Source organism: Dasypus novemcinctus, chromosome 15, assembly GCF_030445035.2.
Source record: "Dasypus novemcinctus isolate mDasNov1 chromosome 15, mDasNov1.1.hap2, whole genome shotgun sequence".
Classification (NCBI taxonomy): Eukaryota; Metazoa; Chordata; class Mammalia; order Cingulata; family Dasypodidae; genus Dasypus; species Dasypus novemcinctus.
Genome location: NC_080687.1, coordinates 23295263 through 23322476, shown reverse-complemented (window position 1 = coordinate 23322476; position 27214 = coordinate 23295263). Strand labels below are relative to the sequence as shown.

Below are 27214 nucleotides of genomic sequence, written 5' to 3'. Positions count from 1 at the left end.
GTCTCTGTCACCTTACTCATGACAACCTAATTTCTTTCACTCAAAGAAATGCTATTTATAATTTATTACATTTTAAATGTTGATTTTTTATATCCCCCTAGTCAAGTGTTCTTTATCTTTCTTTGTCTCAAATACCTTAACTGCCCATTCCAAAAAGGTAATAAAACTAAGTTAACTCTGGCCCCGTGACCTTTATCAAAATTTGGACATATGAATCTTCCTGTGATTCAAAGGAAATTCTAAAACAGCTACAGCAATTCTAAAATGACCATTAAATAAGGTATCACTTATTTTATAATGTTGTATCTACTTCTGAGAACTGCTGTCTGGTGTAATCAATTATGTTTTTTTGAATAGTGAAATGAAGGTAGTTATGAGAGGATGACAGATATGTATGTTGACAATATTACAGCTTATAAATGACATATTCAAAATTATTATTACACTATACTACTTGACATTCCTCCTCAATAATTTAATTTGGGTTCTCTCTGCCTAGAGGAACCCACACCAAATCTTGGTGTGTATTTTGGTCTTTTTCTCCCATTTCTGAGCAAGCTCTGTTCTTTCCCTCATTTCCCAAATAAATTCTTTTTACTGGCCTAAAAAAAAATTTATTTAATTTGGAAAAAACTTTTATAGAACAGCACTGTACAACAGTTTCCGTGTTCTAGTCGGTTGATATTTTGGCTCCAAAAAGATATACTTGCTATTCTAATGCAAGGAAAATTCATATCTAACTACTGAAGTTCAAAAATAATTTAAGAGTCAGATCTATTTCTTAACCTATTAGCTTATCTAGGCATTTCCAACTGTAGCTTTTCATCAATAATGACAGAATTCAAAGAGAACAAATTAATTTGAAGTCATTACTTACCAGAATGTAGAAAATAATTTCCCCATTGCTTGCATTGATGAAAGACTTCACACTGTGCAATTTCATTTTCATGATGTGGAAATGCTAAATCCACCCCACCTGAATGGATATCCAATTGACTTCCAAACACCAAACTGCAAGACAGTGTAGTGGCAGTGGATTAATCCAATCAAGCAACATATTTCTCCAAACCACATCTTATATTTAATCCTTCCACCCTTTTTCATGCAATGAATAAAATAAATGGGTCTAAATTTTAAATCAACTTGCATGATAATTTAATTGATGCAAATGAAAACTGATAGTCTATTTTTACTTCATCATAAAATTCAAGAATTTTATTTTATTTAAGGGGACTTAGTTCTGGAAATAATACATAGTTAAAAAAACAACTACAAAACTACCTTTTCTCATTTTTACTAAGTAGAGTCTAGTGGGTTTCCTATTTTACAAAAGAGATAGAATTTAAAATTTGGCTTTTGAAAACTATTTAGCAGGGTTCAAAGCAACACAGTTTAGTTGTCAGCATTTCTGCTATAACACTACATTATGCATTCTTGCAAAACCTCATGTTCTCCAAAAGTGCACAGTAAAATTAACAAGACAGATGGAAAAACTGAGGCTGGGCTAGACCACTCAAAACTAACACAACTTTTTTACCAGAGCACTAATGAAAGCAAAATTTGAATAGTCCAGGTTGACTGGGGGCTGCCTCAGAGGACGTCAGATATGCAAAAACAATACAGTGGCAATGCTAGCTTGTGGGAACTGAAGCCCTGCAGATGGGCACGGAGCTTGGGGGGGCAGAGGACGCACGGCCTCCACCAGCAGAGAGCTCAGCAAGGCTGGGGGTGCAGGCACGCAAGGATTTTCTTTAAAAAGTTAAAAAAAAAAAAAGTAAAGATGCCATAGCCAGCTGAGGACATTCCTTTTTTTTTTTTTTTTTTTTAAATAATAAACTTTATTTTTAGAGAAGTTTTAGATTTACAGGAAAATTATACCAAAAGTCTAGGGAATTCCCATGTAATCCCTCCACACACACACAGTTTCCCCTATTATTATTAACATCTTACATTAGTGAGGTACATTTGTTACACTTGATTTACCAACACTTAAGTACTGCCACTGACAAAAGTCTATAGTTTACCTTACAGGTTACACTTTGTGCTGTACGGTTTTATAGGCTTCCACAAATGTATACTGTCACGTTATCTATCACTGGGGTATCGTACAGAACAATTTCACTGCCCTAAAAACGCCCATGTTCCACCTATTGATCCCTCCCCCTCCCTGGAGGCATTTCTTGCTGAAGGTGAGGACTCCACTCCACAGGCAGCTCCTCACTCAGGAAAAACTGCAAATCCACAGTTCGCATTTGAGGTTAAGTTTTATTACAGAAATATGGTGTAGCACAGCAGATCGTATGTTAGTTTTTATCTTTAGTAATGAGTTTTAGGGTATCCCCAAGATTACTTGAAATTGAAATCCTATGAAGGAGAAAGCGATTGCCTGTGTGAAGTGCGAGAGACCAGGATTGGGGAGGAGTACATATGGGGCCTGCTTTGAATGTGGAAAGGTAAACTCATATTTAAAAAGATCTGAAGTATGGGAAGTGCATTTGGCTCAACTGATAGAGCATCCGCCTACCACACGGGAGGTCCAGGGTTCAAACCCAGGCCTCCTGACCCGTGTGGTGAGCTGGCCCAAGTGCAGTGCTGATGTACTCAAGGAATGCTGTGCCATGCAGGGGTGTCCTCACATAGGGGAATCCCACTCGCAAGAAATGTGCCCCGAAAGGAGAGCTGCCCAGCGTGAAAAAAGTGCAGCCTGCCCAGGAGTGGCACCACACACACAGAGAGCTGACGCAGCAAGATGACGCAACAAAAAGAGACACAGATTCCCAGTGCCGCTGACAAGAATATAAGCGGACACAGAAGAAAACACAGTGAATGGACATAGAAGAGCAGACAACGGGGTGGGGAGGGGGGTCACATGTGCATTCTAAAAGATGCCTTTGACTTTGAAAGCTCATATGAAATCGCAAACCTAATCAGCGCTGGGAACTTGGAGGCAGCCCTGGCTCTACCTGTCCATTGGGGAGGCAGCCTTTTGCAAGGTCACTGGATTCCTTTTGGAATCATCTTTCGTGGAAATGATTTAAATAAAGATGTTAGCCACGGAGAAAAACACACAGTGATGGGAAAAGTTCTTGAAGAAGCCAGTTTTACTGTCGTTTTCACAAGTCAATGAAGAAAATGGCACAAATGCAGTGGCCACATGCTAAGGCTAAGGCCTATGTCCAGAGTCAAGGAATTAGGACCAAACACCATCTCTTTAACTGGAACACCTTTCTTTAATATTCAGAAGTTGATGAGAGTTCCAGTTGCTGCAGCTCCTACAATTAAGCTGGCTTAAACGTCCCTCCACCTCAGATACATTGTCTCTCCTGTTCTGTAATGTTTTTGGAAAAACATAACAGACCTAAAATGCCACAGCAATGGCCTTAGCCATGAGGGGGTTGTGCCTATGTCACAGATGTGTAAACACATTACTAAATAATACTTGAATACAAGTGTATCTCTATCATTATTACACATCAGAAGCGACCCAAAGTACGCTGAGGGAAAAAAAGGGAGCAGATTTGTGGTCATTTACATATGAGAACTAAAAATTTCTAAGATTGGTTTTCCATTAATTATTCTCTTAGAAAAAAAAGGAGCATAACATTTTCAAAAATGTGTGGTCAATTTACCTCAGACCAATAGTAAAGAAATATTACTTGATATAAAGCCCTTTCTTGGTGGGCCATCTTTCCACCACTGCCAGGTTTCAGGGAGGCTGGCTCATTTGGTGCTTACTGGGCTAAGTTCCTGTCTTAACGCCTGTGTGGTGTGGGAGACATGCAGAGAAGAGGCTCGACCATTCTCATCCTACAGTTGACTTATGGTGAACGACCTGTGGGACCTCTGTGAAGTGGGCGGGGACCACGGAGGTACTACAGACTCTGGCCTCGACTGATGTGGGAAGCAGCTTCCTGGCCATCTCCCACCCTCCTCTCACACACCCTGCATTCCAGGCCAACAGTCAACTGCCTGTGCACCAGGATGTCAGTTGGGAAAATCGTGGTGAGCAGGATCAGAGAGCAGGCTCCAAATCCAAACTGGTCAATTTTGCTTTTTAATCAGAAATAAGTATTTCTTTTATAAGAAAAAAGCTTTGCAAATCTTAGGTGGCAGTCCTACCACTTATGAGTTATGAGACCTTGGGCAAGCACTTAACATCTCTTAGCCTTAGTTTCCTCATCGGTATCACCACAATGGCAACTTAATTCCTCCCTCTTTAAGACTTTCTTTAAAATCTTAAAACCTATGGTAGTTGTTAAGTGTATCCTTGAACACATGGCATACATCCACGTTTCAGCTTCGCCTGTGACAAGAGAGATGACACCGGGTTGTGAAAGCTGCACAAATTAACATTCATGCAGCCCTAGCACATATTTGATGAATGTACCAGTCCTGCTGAACAAAAAGCCAACTCACCTTCAGCCCTTTGCTTGCTCTACTTTCTCTGTGGGGGATAAATACCTTTTCCCTTTATTTCCTCTTAAAATTCCTTCTCAAAGGCATCTTCTTCAGTAAGGTCTTTCCTGCACTCATGATAATCTAAGGTAATCACTCCTTCTGTATTACCAGAGACGCCTTCTCTATATCAACACCAGCCACAACATCCATCACCTACCTCTTGGCATTGCTAAGTACTAGGTCACCCCAATAACCAAAGATAAGGCAGCCTACAGCCTGCTGTCCAAGACGACATGGGATCTGCCATCCATCGTGTGATCCTTTTTCCTGCTCGTTTGATCCAAACTGTTTGGTTTTCCTGGGACTTAATTTCCACATGTTCATGCTCTCTCTTGCCTGCTTGTGCTATTGTCCAGTCAGGAGGAGAACACACTTACATCCTGCGTGCCTACATCCTTTATTACATACAACTCTGTCCAAAGCTATAAATCTAATCAATAACAGAGTTCACCACCTACTCTCTGTGCTAGCATTCAGCGATGGGCAATGGCCACAGCTCTTCTTTCCTGAGCTACTGGAACTTATAAAACCATAAAGTTGAGCCATGTGAAGATTTTCTGTTAGGGACAGCATCCTCACTGAAAAGTCAGACTCTTAAAAGAGTCAGACAGACTTGGACCCAGGTGCAGCATGTGGCAGAATCAATACTGGGTCCCGAGAGAGCCAGGAAGACTAGCCAAGAAAGAGGAGACACTCAGCAGTGACTTAGATCACCCACATTGTACTTTTATTGTCTCTTTTCCTGCTTCCTGCTTAAGTAACTAACCATTTTTCCTCTTAAGAAAGGCAATCGAATAATTTATTTTCAGCCAACAATGTAGGCTAAACTGATGTGATCTGGGGAGGAAAAGGGCAGGAGACAGTCGGGATTCGAATACTGTTTCTGAGGAAAGGAACTTCATGCTCCTGGCTTGTTCCAAACAGCCCCTAGACCAAGATGCTGCCCTATGACCAGGAGCTGTCTGGTCCTCTCTTGGAACACTGACCAAATTGTGCCTAAGAATCACCTGCAGTGTTCCAAGAGAGGACCAGAGAGCTCCCGGTTCAGTTCAACCAAATTTGGGTGCTTATGTAAGAAGCACTGTGCTAGGCTCTAGGTGGGAGGCTGGGGCACCTTGGGAGGGGAAAGGCTTGGATAAAGACAATGAAACCAATACATTCCCTGCCCTCCATTACAGTTAAATGACTTCAAAATAATAAGGGAAGGGCTTAGAGAGAAGGATGTTCAAGAAAGAGAGGAGAACAAGAAGAGGTCTCAGTGCAGCCCAGTGACACCTTTGCTGAGCCTTGAAGGACAGACAGGAGCCATTAAGCAAAGAGAAGACATTCCCAGCAGAGAAAAAGCATGAGCAGAGAGAGCTGTGGGGGTGAAGGGTATTGCCAGGGTATACAGCTCAGAGCAGAAGTAGTGAGAAAGGAAGCTGGATGATTCATTAAGGGCCATGTCACAAAGAACTCAGATGCATGGACTTCACGCTACAGACAATGAGCCCCTGTGATGGTTTAAGCAGAAGAGTTACATGCTCAGATTTGTATTTTGTTGCCAGCCCGATGGCCGTGTGAAGTCTGCACCTCTAAGAGGGTATTATAGTGGTCCGGGTGAATGCTGAAGGGAATCCAGACCAGTAGAACTAAGTACAGACAAGAGGGAGGGAGATGTGAATAAATTTGATGGGAAGAAAAAAACAACAAAAAAAATCAGCCTTATCGATCAGTTGGTTATAGGAGATGAGGAGAGGTTCTAGAAAGGGCTGCGTCATGACTTTCTGTGATGACAGAAATGTTCTATAGCTGTGCTGTCCAATTTGGTAACCATTGCACATGTGACTACTGAGCACTTGAAATGTGGCTAGTGTGTCTGAGGAGATAAATTTTAAATTTTATTTAATTTTAATTTAAACTGCCATGTGTGAGTGGAGGTGACTGCATTGGACAGCACATCTCTAGATTCTCTTTCAAATTCTGATCTCGAGTGACTGAGAAGATGGTGATGTCATTAGCTTAGATAAGGAGAACAAGAAAAGGAACAAGTATGGGAGAAGAAGGTGAATTTAGCTTTAGAGATAGTGATTTTGAAGTGCCCTTGCAGCACCCCATTGTCTCTGCCTATCAGATAGCTGGACTCACAAATCAGAGGATCAACCAGGTACAAATGTGACAGTTAAAACTAGGAAGAGGAAGGATAACACAATAACACAGGAAGAACACATAAAGGAAAAGAGGAATTTGGCCAGGGAAAGAACCACAGGGAGTGAGAATATGTAAGGGACACTCTAAAGAGAAGAACACAAAGGAGATGGAGAAGGTTCACACAAGACTGAAAAAGGCAGAAGAAAACTGTTCCACAGACACCAAGGAGAGAAAAGTTTCCAGAAGCAGAAGGTACAAGGTATAGCACAAGGACCACACAGGACTGAGCAGCATCCATTTGATTGGGCACTGACTGTGGGGTCACTGGTGACCTCGGGGAGAGCAGGTTCAGAGGTGATGGGCAGAAAGCAGCCAACACCGTCAAGCAGTAACAGAAGTGCAGATGGTGAGAAGAGAGTACTTTTTCAACAAAATTCACTGAGAAGGCAAATAAGATGGTAGCTAGAGTGAAATCCAGGATCTTAACACAGGATCTTTGTTTAATTGGATATTTTCTAATACAGAAAAGTCATGCATACTTCTTGTCTGAGATGAACGAGCTGGTAGAAAGGGACAGGTCAAAGAATCAGGGGTCAGAAAAGTGAAAACTGATGGAGGACGCTAGGTGGTATTTGATCAAGCACAGCTCTGGGGGTAGGGAGGGAATTGGGCTGTTGACTGACAGACTAGATAAAAATCAAACAGTTATCAGTCAATGAAAAGTAGATGAGAACTCTATTTCAGAGGGAAGTTCTGCTCACCTCAAGAGTACTGGAGCTGCTGGCTCAGGCGGGAGGATGGAGCCCTGTGCCCCACAACAGACACGCTTTCCTAAACCCACCACAGAGCAGAAATTAAGGTAAACCTAGAATTTGCTTTTATAGGTTAGGAAATCAAGAACTGAGAGAGTAAACAGTTATTTCTACTAAAAAGAGGAAGTGCTGATGTATAGAAATATAACGGTCATAGCTTTTGTTTTGTTTTATTTCTTACAGTCATACTCTAGTGCTAATTTTTCTTCTCAAACAACCTACTTTGTTGCATTGGTTCTCACACTAAACTTGCTTGTATCGACACCCTCTGCTGACAAAAATCACACACCGTTTGAACTTTAACACACATATATATTTTAACGTTTATGTATTTATATTAAATATAAAATATGCAGAGAAACCTTACCTTGATAAAGTAGAACATTCAATATGCCAGCCGGGTCTTCCATTTCCCCAAGGAGATGCCCAAGAAATCTCCTGTGGTTTAGCTGCCTTCCATAAGGCAAAATCATTGGCATGCCATTTGTCAGAATCAACTGCCAATAAAATGGGTTAATTAGCAGATTAAAATTTAAAATAAGCAAACAAACACTGTTACAAAACTGAGATGACAAGAAACATATTTCAAAAATTCTGTTCATTCTTTTATGCAACTTCACATTTTCTTACTCCTATATTTTTCTCTTTCCCCACATGATAAATGGGATTACTACCAAATACATTTATCTGAAATGTGCCAGAAGCATGAGGTACATCAACAATGAGGGCTAGTTTCAGTAAATTAAATAAATGAGAAAAGATGTCAAATGCACATAAAGGGTTGCTTGCTTCTGAGGAATGTACTGACCTGAGTACATTTTCCCTTATTGTTTTGTGAGAAAGCTATACTGATCTTTGTTTCAGAGTGGTTTTTCCAAATAAGATAACCAGATGTAATGAGAGTATAATGTATTTATTATACTCAAAAAAAAAACAACAAAAAACAAAAAACCAACTCAGAAGAGAAAGGTTCAATGAGCTGTTTTATTGTTGTTATACAGTGGTTAGGGCATCTGTCTACCACATGGGAGGTCCGCGGTTAAAACCCCGGGCCTCCTTGACCCATGTGCAGCTGGCCCATGTGCAGTGTTGATGCGCGCAAGGAGTGCTGTGCCATGCAGGACCCCTGCGTAAGGGAGCCCCACGTGCAAGAGTGCACCCCATAAGGAGAGCCGCCCAGCACGAAAGAAAGTTAAGCCTGCCCAGGAATGGTGCTGCACACATGGAGAGCTGACACAACAAGATGATGCAACAAAAAGAAACACAGATTCCCGTGCCGCTGACAACAGAAGCGGACAAAGATGATGCAGCAAATAGACACAAAGAACAGATAACCGGGGAGGGGGAAGGGGAGAGAAATAAATAAAATAAATAAATCTTTAAAAAAATAATAAAATGAAAGTTATATAGTGAGTCAAAATTGGGTTGCCAAGAGTCAAGTCAAAATAAAAGAAAATTTAGGAGCTTATACAGCTTTTAGAATATATTACGTGGGAAGCGGATGTGGCTCAAGTGATAGAGCTTCTGCCTATCATGTGGGAGGACCTGGGTTTGATCTTTGGGGCCTCCTGGTGAAAAAGAAGAGAAAGCATGCCAGTGCGGTAAGCCAGTGCCTGCACAAGTGAGTCACGCAGCAAGATGATGACACAACAAAAAAGAGACAAGGGGAGAGTCAAGGTGAAGTACAGCAGAAACCAGGAACTGAGGTGGCACAATTGACAGGGAACCTCTCTCCCCATAAGAGGTCTCCAGGATGGAATCCCAGTGAATTCTAGAGAGAGAAAATGAGAAGACAACGCAGACAGCAAAAACAGCAGGGCAGGGGGAGGGGCAGGGGGAGAATAAAAAAAAAAAAGAATACATTAAAGCTGGTCTTTAAAGGGGTTTCCTGCCCCATTGTAGTAAAGCCTAGAGACAGAGTATATGAGTGTAAATGTTGGTTGTTCACATTCAAGTCAGTGTCACTCAACTGTCAATAGATTGACTAGCCCTATCTTACATATCCTACACGTGGTAATGGGAACAAGAAAGCTCAGATCAGCTCAAGACCCTCAGCCTTTATATATAAAGCAGATACCATGAGTCAAGTGCAATGAATCTACTAGTGATGAGTAAGATCGAGGTCCTGCCCGCTAAGGCTCACAAGCTAGTGACCAAGACAAACACATCAACTAGTATTTCCAAAGAATAAACAAAGGACATAGCTGTACTGCGGAAGAAATGACTTCCTGAGGCAAGGCTTCACAAAGGTGGGTACCAGGCAGGTTATATAAAGAATAGAATAGAAATGCACCAGGAAATGGGAGAGAGAAAAACAAGCATTCCAGGCGGACAGCTTGGACAGAGGTAAAGAGAGGGAAAGTGTCTGGTGTGATTAAGAAACACACCACCAATATGAATATGATTGTAAAATGGAGCTGCATTTTCTTAAACACATTTTATCTCCACATTTCTAGGTATGGAGCATGACTTCCCTTTTCTACCTGCAGGATTAGAATGTGTGCATGCACTACAATGATAGCCTTTGAAGCGGTGCTCATGTACGGTGATCTACTTTTTCTAGTTAGGCTCAAAGCGTTTCTGGAACTCCTCTGTAGGGACTGTTTTTGAATAGGCTCAATGGAAGTAAATCACTCTTGAAAAGGAAGACATTCTTTTATATCTCTGTTAAAGAAAAGTGAATGACCAAGGTACAAGATCATGCCCAGTGACACAGCTTGTGACCAAAGAGAAAGACTCTGTGCTAGAATACCAGTCACAATCACGGTGCGGCTGTCTGCTCCTGGGCCAGGTCGCCTTGTGCTCACCGAAATCAACTTCCTCATTGGACAAGAGGGATAACATCTATGTGCACCATGCCTCCCAGAAAACCCTTCTCACCCGTGCATTTCTTAAACTTTCATGAATTTAAAAGATGTTAAACCTTTTCTGTGTGTGTAGATACTGATACTTTTTCTGGGTCACATTGACAAACCCCTATTTTTATTACTAGTAAAATGAAATGACTAAGCTTTAAAGAAAAAGAAAATAAAAAATCCTTTGGGCACCCAAGTAAAACAAACAATTCATTCATAATGGAGGAAAATTCGATAAGTCATTGGACTTTAGTTACAACATATTATGACAGAAGAAAATGAAAAAAAAAAATTTAAGATATTTATGGAGAGAAAAATGTAAGCCAAGGATTTTGTATCCAGCCAAAATGCCTTTCAAGTTAAAAAGCCAGCAAACTGTCATTAACAAGCAAAAACTGGACTCCTGTTCCTGAAGACAGGCTCTCCCTTCAGAATTTAATGGGGAATTAGCTTCAGAAACAACCAACCAGAGAGAAATCAACATACAGACTGTTGCTGGGCATCAACATATATTGATATGTAGATATGTAGAACTAAAGCTACTGTAGCAGTTTGGTACTGTTTATGAATTCCAAAATAGATATTGGATTATGTTTGTAAACTGGTCTTCCTCTGGGCATATTAGATTCAGAGGTTTCACTTTTACTTGACTAAATTATGGTTAAGGCTTTGATTTGGTGAGCAGGGACTCACAGAGAAAAAGACACGGCGGAGGAGAGAGTAGGAGTTTTGATGCTGGAGCCTTGAAAAGTAAATACACAGGAGAACACAGATGAATAGAGATAACTCCATAGACATGGCAGAGGCCTGGGGAGAGCGCCAGCCTGATAGCCTACAGCTGACCTTGTGGAGAGAACAGAGCAGCTGAGCCCAGAGAGGAATGAGCCCCAGGAAAGAGACTTATCCCTGCCTACAGCTGAGACTTGAAGAAGCTGGGACCACAGAGCCTGAAGAAGGCGGCTGAACCCTCACAGGCATCACGTGCCATCTTGCTCAACATGTGGCAACAGACTTTGGTGAGGGAAGTAATTTACTCTTTATGGGCCGGTAACTGTAAGCTGCTACCCCAAATAAATGCCCATTATAAAAACCAACTGATTTTGCATCAGCACCCCTTTAGCTGACTAATACACTAATTAAGAGACGTAAGGGAGTAATGTACTACTATGTAATGACTATATATCTTTGGACAATGCAGACACAGTAAACCTAATTTTTTTTTTTCAAAGTATGTCAAGAATATGGGAAAGCACATGCAAAAAACTATTTTTAACTACTTTCAATAATCCTGTTGCCAGTATTATTCTGAGGCTGCTGGACTGTAATATGGGATAAAGCAAATGAATTATTATTGGATATATCTATCACCCCTGGAATTCTTAAAGACCAGAATTTCCCATATAGGGAAAAAGGAGATAGAAATGTAAAACATAAGTGTTAAGTAAACCACTGTCATCCTGAATTTGATTATCAATATGACCTTATGCTATCTTATTTTGTAGGTATATACATATTATCTCTGTCCATTGAAAGGCCAAGAAATAACTGACTACAACAATGAGCACCCTTGGTGCCCATACTGTACTTTTTTTTTTTTAAAGATTTATTTTTATTTATTTAATTCCCCTCCCCTCCCCCGGTTGTCTGTTTTCTGTGTCTTTTTGCTGCGTCTTGTTTCTTTGTCCGCTTCTGTTGTCGTCAGCGGCACGGGAAGTGTGGGTGGCGCCATTCCTCGGCAGGCTGCTCCCTCCCTCGCGCTGGGCGGCTCTCCTTATGGTGCACTCCTTGCGCGTGGGGCTCCCCTACGCAGGGGACACCCCTGTGTGGCACGGCACTCCTTGCGCGCATCAGCACTGCGCATGGGCCAGCTCCCACACGGGTCAAGAAGGCCCGGGGCTTGAACCGCGGGCCTCCCATGTGGTAGACGGATGCCCTAACCACTGGGCCAAAGTCCGCTTCCCCATACTGTACTCTTGAAATACCATTTCCCACTAGAAGAAAACAGGGCTTCCAGGAAAAACAATTTATTCCACATCTGGGACAGAAAAGGTACTTGAGCCAGGAATATTCTTCCATATCAGACAGACTGAAACTAAACTTTCAAATACTAACAGGATTATATTTAAAGGACTTGGTGGCCAACCTAAGAAAGTGTCCACTGCAAAGCAGGTGTAGCTCAGTGGTTAAGCACCAGTTTTGCATGTACAAGGTCCCAGATTCAATCCCTGGTACCTCCTAAAAAAAACAAAAAACAAAAAAACAAGCAGCAGCAGTGGCATTGGCAAAGAAGGGAATATCTGAGGATCAATAAAAATAATGGCAATGAACTGAAATATAACAAATACGTTTAAGTTCATGAGTCCTTAATGATTAACAGAAAAACTGGTCACCTTCAAGGCTGATTTAAAAACTCATTTTTTAAAATTGGTAAATGAAGGGAAAGACTAGCACTTATCCTGCCTTTTCTATTCAAACTGCCCCTCTGGCTAACAAAATAGCAATCTGTCTATATAAATGTATTCCAGCAAATAAATACAGAAGAAATTAGGGGTTGGAATATCATGTATATGCAAACCTCATTTTATAATTAAGGATCTAAGCCTAGACCATCAATGGCTGAACGCACAAAAAGAAAGACAATCAAACCTTGCATGTCTTTTGATGACTACCACACCATCTATAAAGTAGTCTTCTCAGAATTCTGAATCTGATTAAGCCTCAAAATTAAACGACTAACTTGCAAACATGACACAGAACAGAGGAAAATGTTATATATCACCATGAAAACAGAATTAGCAAAATCCCAACTACGGGAACTCTGTAAGACAAATGATGTTTCTTCATCAAATGAAGTGCAAGGTGCACAAGTATGGAGGAGGAACCTATACACTAAAAACATTCTGAAAGATAAAAAAATATAAAGCACCTAAGGCTAAACTACTGTGCTTAAAGATACATGCTTGTGGGGGAAAAAAAACACTAAGAAAAGGTAAGGAGGCAATTACCATTAGAGTTAGACAGTGGTCACCACTGTAGAGGTGGGTGGGAGAGGGTGGTGCTAGGTGGGGGGATGGGGAGGGCCTGGGATGCCTACATGGCTCGGTCTCTATAATTTATTGAGCTATGCATTTGCTTTATGTTGATATGCTATTGTAACAATAAAAATATTTGAAAATATATATTGCTTCTTGGCAGGTCTGCACCCCTGGACCTCTCATAGTGTCCCATGCCAGAACAAACTGTAGCCCCGAACTACTGCCTGTCCTCCTTGACCATAGACCTCAGCACTGAAGAGGGTTGCACGGTATAAAAAGGAAAAAAAAAAATTATATATATATATATATTCTGAAATGATATCCATCACAGGATTATAAGTTTTTTCACTGTATGTGAGAATATGGTTTTATTATTGCTGCTTTGCATAATTATATTTCCTAATTTTCTACTGATATTTGTATATTGCCTTGGGATAAGAAAATAATTTTATTTGTAACAAGTATTGCTGGTCTAGAATATATAACTATTAGAAACTCCTCCTTTACTTTCCTATGGCACAAGTCAACCATCCACTTGGTAGCCACATCTCATAGGCATGTATGATCGAGGAATTTTCTGTTCTAGCACTAGTAGGTAGATGAGTATTAAACTACTGATTGTGTGAAAGTAACAAATAACATTTCTGAGAAGTCAAATCAATAATTCTATTAATAATTAGATTTGAATGGGACAGTTTATGAAGCAGTAGGATAATGCCTAAAGATAGACATACTTGGACAACTTGTCTTAAAGGGGTTTTCTTGTTTGGTTTCCTTAAATAGTATCCTTTAAAAATTTTAAATTTAGTTCTATATACTTATTTCTTCTTCCATAAAAATGATTTTGATCTCACAAATTGCTATAACAGCATACAGAAATAGATCCAAATATATAAGGGAATTTAATATATGATAAAAGAGGTAAAAGCATTATAATATGCTACCATGTATGTATGTTTTCACATGCAAAGAAAATCTCAGAAAAGAAATCTGAGAAATGGATGAAAAGTGTTGCCTCCAGGGAGAAGAGCTGGAGGACCAGTTTCAGAAGTGGGAAGATGATGCCTCACTTGGTGTTTGAATTTATACTCTATACGTTTTAAGCATTCTAGAAAATGAATTAAATTTCAAACATTATTGTGATCAACGTTATGGCTGATGTTACTACATCCTGAGTAAATGTTGGGTTCATGGCTGCACCAAGCATGTGAGACAGTAGAGTCTATGCTTCAGGCTCCCCAGAACCTAAGATGTGAGGCAGAGGTTAGATGGACCCAAAGGGCTTACTTAGGGAAGGTCAACCCACCTGGCTCTCCAACTGGATCAGGGACCACACCGACTAGTTTACCATACTTGTCTCCTCTAGACTTCAGGTCAAAGTAGACATTGCCTATTTTTTAAAGGTAATAAGGAAATTCATCATGTCTCAATTTTAAACATCAGTATCTATTTCATCTTAATATCTAACAAGTTATTAAATTCTGAAGATAGAATATGGCATTTGGCCTTGATTTCGTCCTTTTTTTTTTTTTTTAAATTTTATTTATTTATTTAATTCCCCTCCCTTCCCCCGGTTGTCTGTTTTGTTTTTTTTTTCTGTGTCTTTTTGCTGCATCTTGTTTCTTTGTCCGCTTCTGTTGTCGTCAGCGGCACGGGAAGTGTCAGCGGCACGGGAAGTGTGGGCGGCGCCATTCCTCAGCAGGCTGCTCCCTCCTTCGCACAGGGCGGCTCTCCTTATGGGCGCACTCCTTGCGCGTGGGGCTCCCCTACGCGGGGGACACCCCTGTGTAGCACGGCACTCCTTGCGCGCATCAGCACTGCGCTTGGGCCAGCTCCACACGGGTCAAGGAGGCTCGGGACTTGAACCGCGGACCTCTCATGTGGTAGACGGATGCCCTAACCACTGGGCCAAAGTCCGTTTCCCTCGTCCTTTTTCTTATACTTTAAAACCAGAATTTAAAAATATTATATCATTAAAGCATGCATTTGTATAAATCATGAACAGATGGACGTGAAAGTGAAAACACAGGTGTAAATTCTTCATAAAATGTTTAGACAATGCTTTTTAACAGAATAAAAAAGGTAAGTGTTATTGACATTCATTTCACTTTTGGGCTATATGCTACACACCAATTAATAAAGAAACTAATTCTTTATTCAAGTATCTTTCCAAGCTGTTTTTAAATTTAGATTAAAAATAATGTCTCAAATGGGATATCTTGAGTTGTACATGTCACTACATCAAAAAGGAAATAGGAAAAAGAAAGCATCTCTATGCTTGAAGTACCTAGGCTCTTTTAATGCTTTGCTATCTCCATACTTAAAGTAGAAAGAAGCAGACCTGAGAAGTGAAATGCTCAGAGCTAGGACTTCCATCACGAAGGTGGAATAACCCATGCTAATTGAGAGTCTCACTCCAGCTGCAAAAGCTGTTGTGTATTACAAGGCTGATGTCTCTTCCAAGGAAGGAGATGTTGCTAATTAAGGCCGGGAAATATCACAGATCTGCACTGCCAAGCCAATGTACCCATAAACCATATTTAATTCACATGCTCATCATTAGGGCCCAATGGTGGATACAATTTTTTAATCTTCACAAATTTTAAGTTTTAAAATTTTTAATCACATTATTTTCACTAATACAGTTGCTAATTCCCAGAACACCAGTCTTCAGGAAGAAAGCATCACCCTGATAACACCTTGATTTTAGACTTCTGGCCTCAAAACTGTGAGCCTATAAATTCCCTTTGTTTAAGCCACCCCATGGCATGGTATTTGCTTTAGAAGCAGGGAAACTAAAACACATAATAATAAAACCATAGAGCAAATAGCATTTAGTCCTAAAGTATGTCAGGTTTAGAATCTCTAAATACCTCATGAACATTAATCAGTTTAAGTTATTTATTTTTAACTTTAGGAGGTACCAGGGATTTAACCCAGGACCCTGTACATGGGAAGCAGGTGCTCAACCACTGACTTATATCTGCTCCCCAATGAGAGCTGGTTTTTACATTTGTTTGTTTTTAGGAGGTACCAGGGATTGAATCCAGGACTTCACACATGTGAAGCAGGTGCTCAACCACTTGACCTACATCTGCTCCCCGATCAGTTCATTTTTAAAAACGGAGCCACATGGTTATTTCTTAGTTTAAGTTACACAAATTCTCACAAAAGAAGGAAAATAATTCCTTTATTTTTTGGAGCAAACTCCAGCTTAGATATCTAAGCCCTTAAAAAGAAGTTTTCCTTAGAAACAAAATCTAAACAAGGGTATTTAAAATTAGATAAACTAAAATTAGGAAGTACTTCCATATGCATATGTTACTGAGTAAATTTGGTACATGTTTATGGGAATCTGGATTCCTAACATTTATCTTAGGCTTTAGGTAGACCCCCTAAAAGAAAGATGCTCACAGTCCAATAATATCTATAAACAGTGTCTATGATAATGCTTTATAACTTTTTTTTTTAAGATTTATTTTATTTCTCTCCCCTCCACCCACCCCACCCCAGTTGTCTGTTCTCTGTGTCTATTTGCTGCGTGTTCTTCTTTGTCCACTTCTGTTGTTGTCAGCGGCACGGGAATCTGTGTTTCTTTTTTTGCGTCATCTTGCTGTGTCAGCTCTCCATGTGGGTGGCACCATTCCTGGGCAGGCTGCACTTCCTTTTGCGCTGGGCGGCTCTCCTTATGGGGTGCATTCCTTGCGCATGGGGTTCCCCTACACAGGGGACGCCCAAGTGGCAGGGTACTCCTTGCGCGCATCAGCACTGCGCATGGGCCAGCTCCACACGGGTCAAGGAGGCCTGGGGTTTGAACCACGGACCTCACATGTGGTAGATGGACGCACTAACCACTGGGCCAAGTCTGCTTCCCGTATAACTTTTTATTTATTTGCAATAAGCCATTTCACTACCTATATAGCCCAAGACCTGAGCTGGATACTGTAATATATTGCTCAATAAAGGCATAAGGTTTTGATGGCCTAAGCATTTAGTATTTAGATGGGGACCAAATACAAAAACATGGAACAGCAAACTAAGGCAACATATAAGTATAGACTTAAAAGGTAAGAAAGTTCATCTTTAGCTATGGTTGAAAAATAAATCTTCACAGAGGAGAAAGGTCTTCGGTTAGGGTTTGAGAGAAGGGTAAGACTTGGATTTAAGAAAGGATGACTGGAAAGGAAAAGTTACAGCTGAAAATAATGCATGATCACATACCATAGCAAAAACGCTTTTTACCAATCTTACCCTGAAGGCTATCAGACAAAAAGAACCATTTAAGCAAATTAAACCCCACTAGAGGAAAATGAGCACATAACTCTAGAATGTGAGACCTTATATAAGATAACCGATGAGTTGTCTCTTCAAACAGACATATTGTTGGGGGGGGAGGAAGAGTGAGGTTTTTTTGTTTGTTTTGCTTTTGTCTTTTTGAGAGAGTCTTTTAAACTAATAGAGACCAAAGAAGCATAACAATGAAAAGCAATGGATTTTCTTGATCAGATTCTAATTTGGGAAGGTGGGGAGAGCATCTATAAAACAAATTTTGGGGATGACTGGGTAATGGGGAGGCTATTTGATGGTACTAAGAAATTACTGTTAATTGTCTTAGACCTGATGACATTGTGGTTTTGAAGGAGAATGTCCTAATTAGGCAGAAACGCATGTTGAAGTATCAAGGGGTTGAAGTACCATAATGTCTGAAACCTACTTCCAAATGGTCCATTACAGGAAGATAACAAGAAAGGAGTGGGTTTTCAGAGGTACTGCTTTTGTCTCCAATTTTTTGTTATGAAAAATTTTTAACAAATAATGTTGAAAGAATATAATGAACACTTGTATACTTACCATCTACAGTCAACAATTAATATTTTGTCATATTTGCTTTCTATAGACTAGACTGCCAGATTGGTCAATCCCTGTGCCTATGGGAAGTATTCTTAAAAAGAACTGAATCAGGAAGTGGATTGAGCCCAGTGGTTAGGGCGTCCATCTACCACATGGGAGGCTGGCAGTTCAAACCCTGGGCCTCCTTGACCCGTGTGGAGCTGGCCCACGCTCAGTGCTGATGCGCACAAGGAGTGCTGTGCCATGTAGGGGAGCCCCACAAACAAGGAGTGCGCCCCATAAGGAGAGCCGCCCAGTGCGAAAGAAATTGCAGCCTGCCCAGGAATGGTGCCTGACGCAGCAAGATGACACAACAAAAAGAAACACAGATTCCCGTGCTGCTGACAACAACAGAAGCAGACAAAGAAGAACGTGCAGCAAATAGACACAGAGAACAGACAACTGGGGTGGGGTGGGGAAGGGGAGAGAAATAAATAAATCATTAAAAAAAAAAAAAGTTAAAAAAAAAAGTTTTACAAAGAGATATAATAAATATGGAAAAGTCCATAACATTTTCAGTTTGGAATCATACCAAGAAAAACAGTAAAATGTATGGCATGTGTTTCAATAATTTATAAATACGTGTCTAGATTCTCAAAATCCTATCAGTATTACCCGATGATCAGTTATGAAAACATAAACCCTACCTTTCTCTGTTGAATAAGCATGCCCATTAGCAATTATTCCTTCAATGAAAGAAATGATCTGAGGAATATTTTCAGTTACCCTCAGGTACACTGTGGGTGGAAGAACCTGAAATTATAAAGTAAAAGAGAAATGACAGTATTTCTATAAGTTAAAAATCATAGGTCAGCTACAAATGATTTTCATTGTTCAAGCTTTTTATACTCATGGCAGGAAAAAAAAAAATCAACAACAAATTTTACCTTCAGGGCTGCCATATCTTGTTTAAAATCTTCTTCATAGTGCCTGGCAAGGGAAGTGGGTGATACATTCATCTATAAAAAATTCAGGTAAATATATTAATAAGCCTGGAGTATTTACAGCAGAACCATACAGAAGCATGATGGTCCCTTTGCATCATGCCAAAAACAAACTGATTTATTTATTTATTTATTTATTTTTTTACCACGGGGCCCATCTTTGGCACAAAGAAGGAACTGTGCCATGTGGTCCCACTGTGGCTTAGTCTCCATGTGGCACTGCCCACTCATGAAGGGGGAAATTTCCTTTAGTTATTAAATGTATACCATAACTTAGCTAGTCAAAAAGGTTCACTAACTACTATTTTGTCATGATTTCCATTATATAATAAAAAGCAAACAAAAACAAAACTCTGTTTTCCTAAGACAAGGTCAAAATCAATACTCTACATAATAACAAGAAACCTGAGTCCCTATCTTATCCATTAATGCTCAGGAGGCAAAAGAAAACAAGACTGGGGGAAAAAACTGAACAAAAACTAATTTAAAAAGCCTACAATCTCCAGATTGCTCTTATTTATTTATCTTGCCATGTCAGTAGTTTCAAATACTACGCAATTTTGGACCTAAAATCACTAAATTGTTTCTATTTATCTATCTTAATTTTAGTTTTCCAAATAGGTAATACATTCCCAGGAGAATTTAAATGACAGAAAGAGGTGTGCCCAGAACCCAGCTTCCCTCCCAGAGGGCAAATGTGGTAAATGTGGTTATAAATTTTTTCACAAGCATGAATTTATTTATGGATATATTTGTATACTTTCCTTTAAACCCCCACATGTAGCATGCTACACACAGTTTCCTACGTACAAAGTCATTACAGAAAACATATCAGGCTATTGCTTTGGACTAGAGAAACTACAAGGGACCCCCTCACCAAAAAGGCAAAGGTAAAGAACCCTTCAAATCCCCTCTGCCAGGAGGGCAGTGGTCTCGAGCTTACTCCACACCTCATTACCCTCTCCCACCCACCAGTGATCTGCTCGAGCCCAGGGAGACCCCCTGACCTCCCTGCTGCACCTCAGTGGGCTATGAACGAGAAGATAATTCTCATCCACTGCCCTCTGGGCTCTGCCAGGCACTGGCAGGGGGGTGGGGGAGGGCTGCCTCTGCCTGACCCTTGAATCCGTTTTACTACCTGCCACAAAGTTCCTAGTTAGTCAGACCTGGCTGTTGCGTACTGGAAAGAACTGAGGTCAGAAGACCTGGGGTGCAGCCCTGCCATTTAAGGAACCTTGGGGAATCACTTTAACCTCTCGTCCCTCTTCTGTAAATTGGGGAAACATCCAACGGACCCACGTTAAGGGTCATCCTGCAAAACAAAAGTCCTCTAATCTCTGAGACTATCAAAGATATGAAAGAAAGGGCAAGAGACTATAACAAGCAACTGTTACATGCTGAAGGAGACTAAAGACCCCAGGAAGCGGTCTTGAATCAGAAGAGACACTGTTGGGACAGTTCGCAAAGTATGAATGGGGACGGTGAACTGTATGGTTGTATCATCATTACCAACATGTTGCAGCAGTGATTTTATGACTGGGAGAGATGTACGGCCGCAGTGCAAGAGTGTACTCGTTTTAGAAAGGTAAGCAGTAGTGTATTTAGGGAGTATGAATTTGATGACTCCCCAAGAGGACTGTGTTTAACTTAATCCATTCCTGTGGGTGTGTTCCTCTCCCCACGCCCTGCCTTTAAAGGAGATACCGGTGATCGAACCCAGGACCTCATACATGCGAAGGAGGTGCTCAACCACTGAGCTACACCTGCTCCCCAAGGGGTTGTTTTGATTGGACGACCTCAGTGAGGTGTGACTCAGGTTGGGTCTCTGCCTTCTTACTGGAGCTTTATATAAATGGAGACACAGAAAAAGGGAGCTGCCATTTTCGCCCTGCCATGTGAGAGAGGACTTGAGGATCGCTAGCAGCCAAAGGTTAAGCATGAAGTCCCCAAGAGGCTGTGGCAAACTAAGACAGGGAGAATGGATCATCACATTGGAAAAAGACTAAGTAGAGAGAGATGATGGTGCAACCACAGTAAAGTGATAGCTGGGAAATCCTGGTAAAGGGGACGCAGGAGTTCTTTGTACTGTTCTTGCCATTTTTCTGTGGGCTTAAAATTATTTCAAAATGTAAAAATATCCCCAACAAAACAGATGTTAAAAAAGGCACAATAATGTTTGCTCTGCCTAGCACAAAGGATCATTCTAACACTCAAATGGCAATATATACAAAAGCACTTTTTAAGTAGTCACAAAACAGAGATGAAAGACGTTAGCAGAACTGTGACTACATCCAATGGCAAGGATCAGTGGACCTACTCCCCCTGTAAAAAGGGCATAAGGTGTTGATCTTGGAGGCTGAAGGGGGCAGGGGAAGGATTAAAGATTCACGCCAAGACACCACTGCAGGGTGAGGCAACTTAATAAAATGCTTCAGCGACAAAATTAAACAGACCTTCACTTCCTTTACTAAGACAACAAAGATTACTCTGATAACCTGTTACTGTTTCATTGGGCCATGAATGAAGAAGATACAAAAACTACTTATAAAGTACAAATAAGAATTACTGCTCTATAGGGGTCAGAACACTAATCAATCAAGTTATCAATAAATGTCAATCTTTCATACTTACCTCACTGGCTCTTTTGATTATTTTATCATCCACATCTGTAATTCCCATCACCATAACTATGTTACATCCAAAAACCTTGGTTAGGATCCTTCGAACTATATCAAATCTAACATAAGAGCTGGAAGAAGGAAAAAAAATAAAAGGTTAGGGTATCTTTAAAACAGGAGGTCATCATTGTGCTATTTCTTAAAAATGTATGGTTATTTTAAGAGGCTGCTGCAGAACTACAACTGTAATATAACTGATAGTCAGATGGAGCTGAAAAATAAAGGAAAAGCTGTTTTCTGACTGGCCCACACAGTTCCTCACAAGAAACTGACAAAAGTATTGCCTCAATTGCAGGAAAATGTTTTAGTATTTTTATTTTAGAGCTGTTATTTGAGTTTACACCAATTCAGCTGTATAAAAATCTGTTCTCACTGAAAGCTTTTACCATCCTTATTCATGTTCTAGAATAATTCTAATTTTTCACTATGACAAAATAGACAGAAACAAATAATAATAAGTCAAAACAAGTACAGTTCTATTAAAGCTGTATAAGATTACTTCTAAGAAGTGTTTATAGTATTGTAGAAAACCTGGTTTCCCACAAACCTTAAAACTCAAGGTCAGCTAATCTCATGCTCAGCTCTATCATCTACTTGGCCTCTCTAAATTTAAGTTAAGAAATCAGTATCCCTTGGGAAAAAAAAATTCAAGCCATATTATTATATCACTTTAAAAACCCATATTCACCACCCCTCGCCCCACAACAGAGCTGAGATCAAATCTTGATTCTTGTGACAAAACTATCTCCAAAACTCCTTGACAAGATACATAACCTCTTGAAGCCTCATTCGGCTGACCTATAAATGGGGCAAAATGCTAGGTGTCCATGGTTCCATATGATAGTCTTAAGGCCTGGGAAGCACTATTCCAACGAACAAAAGCTATTAATACCATTATCCTCGCTATGCCCTTCATTAATCTTGAGTTGACAAAGATGCCACAAGAAATGAGACTTAGTGAAAACAAAGAGGAAAATAACATTCTTGGCCAAAAGGAGCTCAGGTTGAGAGTGACAACTGCTGTGGCAGAGCTTTTGGGGGAGATCATGCAGCTGTGCTGCTCTCACCATGCCTACACACACCTGCAGAGGCTAGGCAGCCAGAGACAAGAGTTTCAAGAAACTGGCATCCGAATCCTCAGACTTGTTCTGTGGCTCTACTATCAACTACATGACCACTGGTCAGGTCAATTTACTGTTCTGGACCTTGGCTTTCTCTACCAATAAATGAAAGTGCTAATCTAGATGACTGCTAAGATTACTCCCAGCATTCAAGACTCTTCCATGTTGGGAAGTGGTTGTGGTTCAACTGATAGAGCATCGGCCTACCATATGGAGGGTCCAGAGTTCGATACCTAGGGCCTCCTGGCCCACGTGCAGTGCTGCTGTGCCCAAGGAGTGATGTGCCACGCAGGGGTGCCCCTGCGTAGGGAAGCCCGACGTGCAAGGAATATGCCACACAAGGAGAGCTGCCCTGCACGAAAAAAGGGCAGCCTGCCCAGGAGTGGTGCCACACACACACAGAGCTGACGCAATGAGATGACACAACAAAAAAAGCGACAGATTCCCAGTGCCGCATGATAAGAATGCAAGCAGACACAGAAGAACACACAGCAAATGGACACAGAGAGCAGACAACGTGGGGGGGGGGGGGGGGAGGAAGCAAAGAGAAATAAATAAAATTCTAAGAAGACTTTCTCCACGGTACTCCTTCCATTATGAAATAAACCCCAACTCTTCTGGCCTGATAATGCAATGCTCTCCCTACCTAATCCGGCTTCAACCACCCTTCCTATCTTTCCCCCTAATACACCTCTACTTCATCCAAACTGGCTATTCATTTCCTTCCGAGTAGGATTTGCTCTCCTCTGCCCCATCTCTTCCTGGAAATTTTGTAGGCCTTTTGTTAGGATCTCTTTCTACTCAACAGTCCTACCTATCCTTCAAAGTTTTAGCTCAAATTCTGCCCCTATGTAACAGGTGATGTGTTGATCCTTGCCATCTTAGAGTGTAAATAATTAAATATTAATGAAATTAAATGATTAAATAACCAGCAAAAGTTAGGAGATGGGGCAATAATATGAGACTGACTGTGGAGGGGCAGGGCAGGGCAGCTTGGTCTGAACAGGTGGTAGCTGGGCTGGCAGGAAGCGAAGGTCTAGGGGCAAGAGTCCTAGAACCTGAACATGGTGCTTGGAACGCCCTGGGTAGGAGAGGCGTGGCCTCCTGTGGAGGCAGCAGAGTAAGATGGCAGACTCCGAGCCCAGTGCCTCATTCATCACTGACTAGGTTTGGGACCTGGGGTGACGTCCCCATTTGTAATTTGGGAATAATAAAGATGCCTACCACCTGGTCATGTCAGGATTAAGGTGGTTGCATTTGTCAAGCACATGGTAAGTGCTTCAGGTGTGTTTATTAAATATGTAAGTCTTTGTTAAATGAAGGCAAGTTTGGCGAAAAGGGGAGGAAAGTGGTGGGAGATGAACCTGAAATGATTAGTCCACTCAAACCACAAGACAGCCTTACGAATTCTGAACTTCACCCCAAGAGCAGTGGAGTCATGGATCCTCCTGAGGCATCCCCAAGACCTCCCCTTCTTCAGAAATCTTGTAGTTAGTTCTGTTTTCTACCTAGAGGCAGCTTGAACTGAATGACTCTTCTTGATGAACCAGTTCTCTCACCATCAAGACTAAATCATGTAAACATGCTTATTCAGTGGCAATTATCCTTGAGTGAGGGCTGGGGAAGACAGTGATGAAAGAGGAGCTGAAGGAGATTTCTGGAGTGCTGGTACTATTTCTTGATCTAAGGGCTGTGAAAACTTATGCAGCTGTACACTTAAGATTTGCACTCTTTTCTGTATTTTGCACTTCAAATAAAGAGATCGACGATATGCTTTTCAAAATTAACAATAAGATAGCCCAAAGTGAAGGGGAAAAATGACTCCTGGACCATCTACTTTATAACAAGACACACACACACAAGGTTTTCATATACACTGGTGGTAAATAAGTATTGAAAAAACAAATGTAACTTTTTACCTTTAGTCTAGGTAGTAATCCTGACAAATGTAGGAAGCAAGACAGCAACCACTTAGTAGTCAGATAAACCCAGGCTCCATCCCAGATCCAGCATTTCCTAAATGTGTGAGCTCGGGTACATTACTCACCCTCAGGAACTGCTGAGCCCTTACAACACGTTACACGTTAGGTACTGTGTTAAGCAGCACTTTATGGGTATTATTTCATAAAACTGTTGTGAAGATTCAGAAGGAAGTATACTATTACCATGCCCATCTCAAAGATGAAGAAACCAGGACTCAAAGTAATAAAGTGACTTGTCCAAGGCTGAGAAGCTAACCAATGGTAGGGCTCTGAAATGACTCCTGACGAGCCAGCCTCCAGAACACCAGGGGAGGCCTCCTCACCTCACTCAGCCCACCAAGAATCATCTGCTTCCAAAACAGGTCATTTTTCACTGCTCCACATCGCCTCCCTGAGTTTCCTCATCTGTGAAATGGGTTAGAACTGGTACAGGAACCAAATGAAAGAAACATTAAGTGCTCTGCACAATGCCTGGAACATAATAATTATTCAGTATTCTTAAAGGGTCACTTCAGAGATGGAGAAACCTGCAAAAGGCCAATTATTTCAAAAAACAAAAGGTCCCTTGAAGCCTGAAAATTCAAACCCAGGAAACTCACCAAGCATGGCCCAGATGTGCATGATCATACACAGTTGGTCCACAGCTATACCTGGGAACAAAGTTAAAAACCATCAGGTGAAACATATTTGCATGAGAACACCAGATTCCTAGTTACAATTATCATAAAATTATGTTGTTTTTTAAGTGGCCACATTTTGGGAATACCTACCCTGAGCCCTACTACGTGAATTCCTAATTCTTAACCAACATCTGTAAATTGATTGTGAACAAAACCCAATGTTTTTCATGGAGCCCTCCAAAATATTTTATAAATGTTTGTCACATAAGAACCCAATGCAGCTTTCAACAAGAGAAAGCCCACGACACCCGAAAAGGTTAAATTTACAGTTCCCGTCCTCGAGAGTTGTCCCAAACCCCACCAGGGTGTCAAAACGCTACCAGGAGGCGGCTTCCGCGTTGGCCACTATTAAAGGGTCTTTCCTTCGGGTGAGACTGTTGTAGACCTTGATGCCGGTGTCATGGCCGGAAGGCTGCAGCCAGTCCAGCCGCTGTCCCCCAGACACAGCCCGGCCCGCGGGCCGCCCCCTCTCCCCCGGCCGGAGACTCAGCCCGGCCCTGAAGAGCGGGAGGCACAGGCAGCTGAACCGCAGCCCGCGGGCGGCGGGAGGGAGGTGGGCCCCGCGCGTCCACAGCATGGTCGGCGAGCCCGCGCGAGCCGCGGGGAACAGGCCGCGCGAGGAGGCGGGCGCCGAGGCCACACGCGCACCCCAACCCGCGGCGCGCCACCCGGCAGCATCCCCGGCAGGCCACGCCCCCCGGAAGAGGCGCGCGGGGGGCGGGGCGCCGGGCGCGGGGCGGGGCGCCGGGCGCGGGGCGGGCCCGCGCCTCGCTGGGCTCGGAGGGCTGGCGCTGGCCAAGGCCGGGAGAGCCCGGCGCGCAGCGGTCGGAGCCCGGGACCCCGCGGGAGGGACGGCGGTCCCAGCGCACGGCTGCCCTCCCCCGGAGGTCGCAGGAAGGGGCGGGATTCGCGGCGGGCACCGCGCCCCCTCGCGTTTCCCTGCAGAGGAAGGGGACTTTCTCCTAATAAGTGCATGTCGATCGCCGGCGTCTATTTGGCCGTGGTGCCAAGGGAAATGCAGGCTCCCCCGTGGCTGGGTGGGTTGCGGAGCGGCCTCTGGGACGTTGGTGCTGTCCCAGCCTGGAAGAGATTTCACAGTGCTGGGCCCGCGGCACCTGTGAATCCTTCTTGAAAGTACGTTTGCAGCCCCAACGCTACAAACACCCCTTCCCCACCACACCCCCTCTCCACCAAGGTCTCCGACATTATCCAGTTATTACGCACGTGTAGTAGGAAATTTCTGCTTGTGGTTCATTGTTAGGTTAAAAAGTTCTACCATCCTATCTTGTGAGAGCAAAAACGTTCTGAATTGCGGTTTAAACGGGCCTTTTAAATAGGCGGATTCAGGATTCAGTTGAAGTTACTTTCGAGCTATCTCAATAAATGTACTATCTTCCTCCTTCAGTATGTTGCAAAAAGCGTTAAAAAACAAAAAATCCCCTTTGCTTTTGCAGTCCTCACAAACCGCACAGAGGTTCCTCAGTTCTTTAAGACTGATTTGCTCGTACTATTGAAAGGCAAATCCTATGTTCCCAGAGTACTAAACAAAACCTTTTTCAAGAACCCTGGAGTCCAACTGCAATTCTGTTTCAAACTGCACATAGTCTAATGTAAACTACGGTCTAATCT

At 41.9% G+C, this 27214-nt stretch overlaps 1 protein-coding gene and 1 non-coding gene across 3 annotated transcripts in view; one reads left to right on the top strand and one right to left on the bottom strand.

Annotated features, from left to right (window-relative positions):
- CARS2 (cysteinyl-tRNA synthetase 2, mitochondrial) overlaps positions 1-26312 on the bottom strand; it is a 70396-nt gene extending 44084 nt beyond the window's left edge. Inside the window, exons 1-8 of one of the 2 annotated variants that reach the window (XM_058276424.2) lie at positions 25906-26312; positions 25505-25555; positions 21756-21873; positions 19068-19139; positions 18828-18933; positions 14597-14680; positions 7768-7897; positions 878-1011 (exon numbers count right to left, since the gene is read on the bottom strand). In XM_058276424.2, coding sequence (XP_058132407.1) covers positions 878-1011; positions 7768-7897; positions 14597-14680; positions 18828-18933; positions 19068-19139; positions 21756-21873; positions 25505-25555; positions 25906-26162 — 952 coding nt within the window. In that variant the 5' untranslated portion in view covers positions 26163-26312. The remainder of the gene's footprint in view (positions 1-877; positions 1012-7767; positions 7898-14596; positions 14681-18827; positions 18934-19067; positions 19140-21755; positions 21874-25504; positions 25556-25905) is intronic. The other variant, XM_058276426.1, reaches the window with a different exon arrangement.
- LOC111762672 (small nucleolar RNA SNORA42/SNORA80 family) lies at positions 13428-13562 on the top strand. Its single transcript, XR_002795730.2, has one exon. It is a non-coding gene; the product is annotated as a small nucleolar RNA SNORA42/SNORA80 family (small nucleolar RNA).
- Positions 26313-27214: the final 902 nt, after the last annotated feature.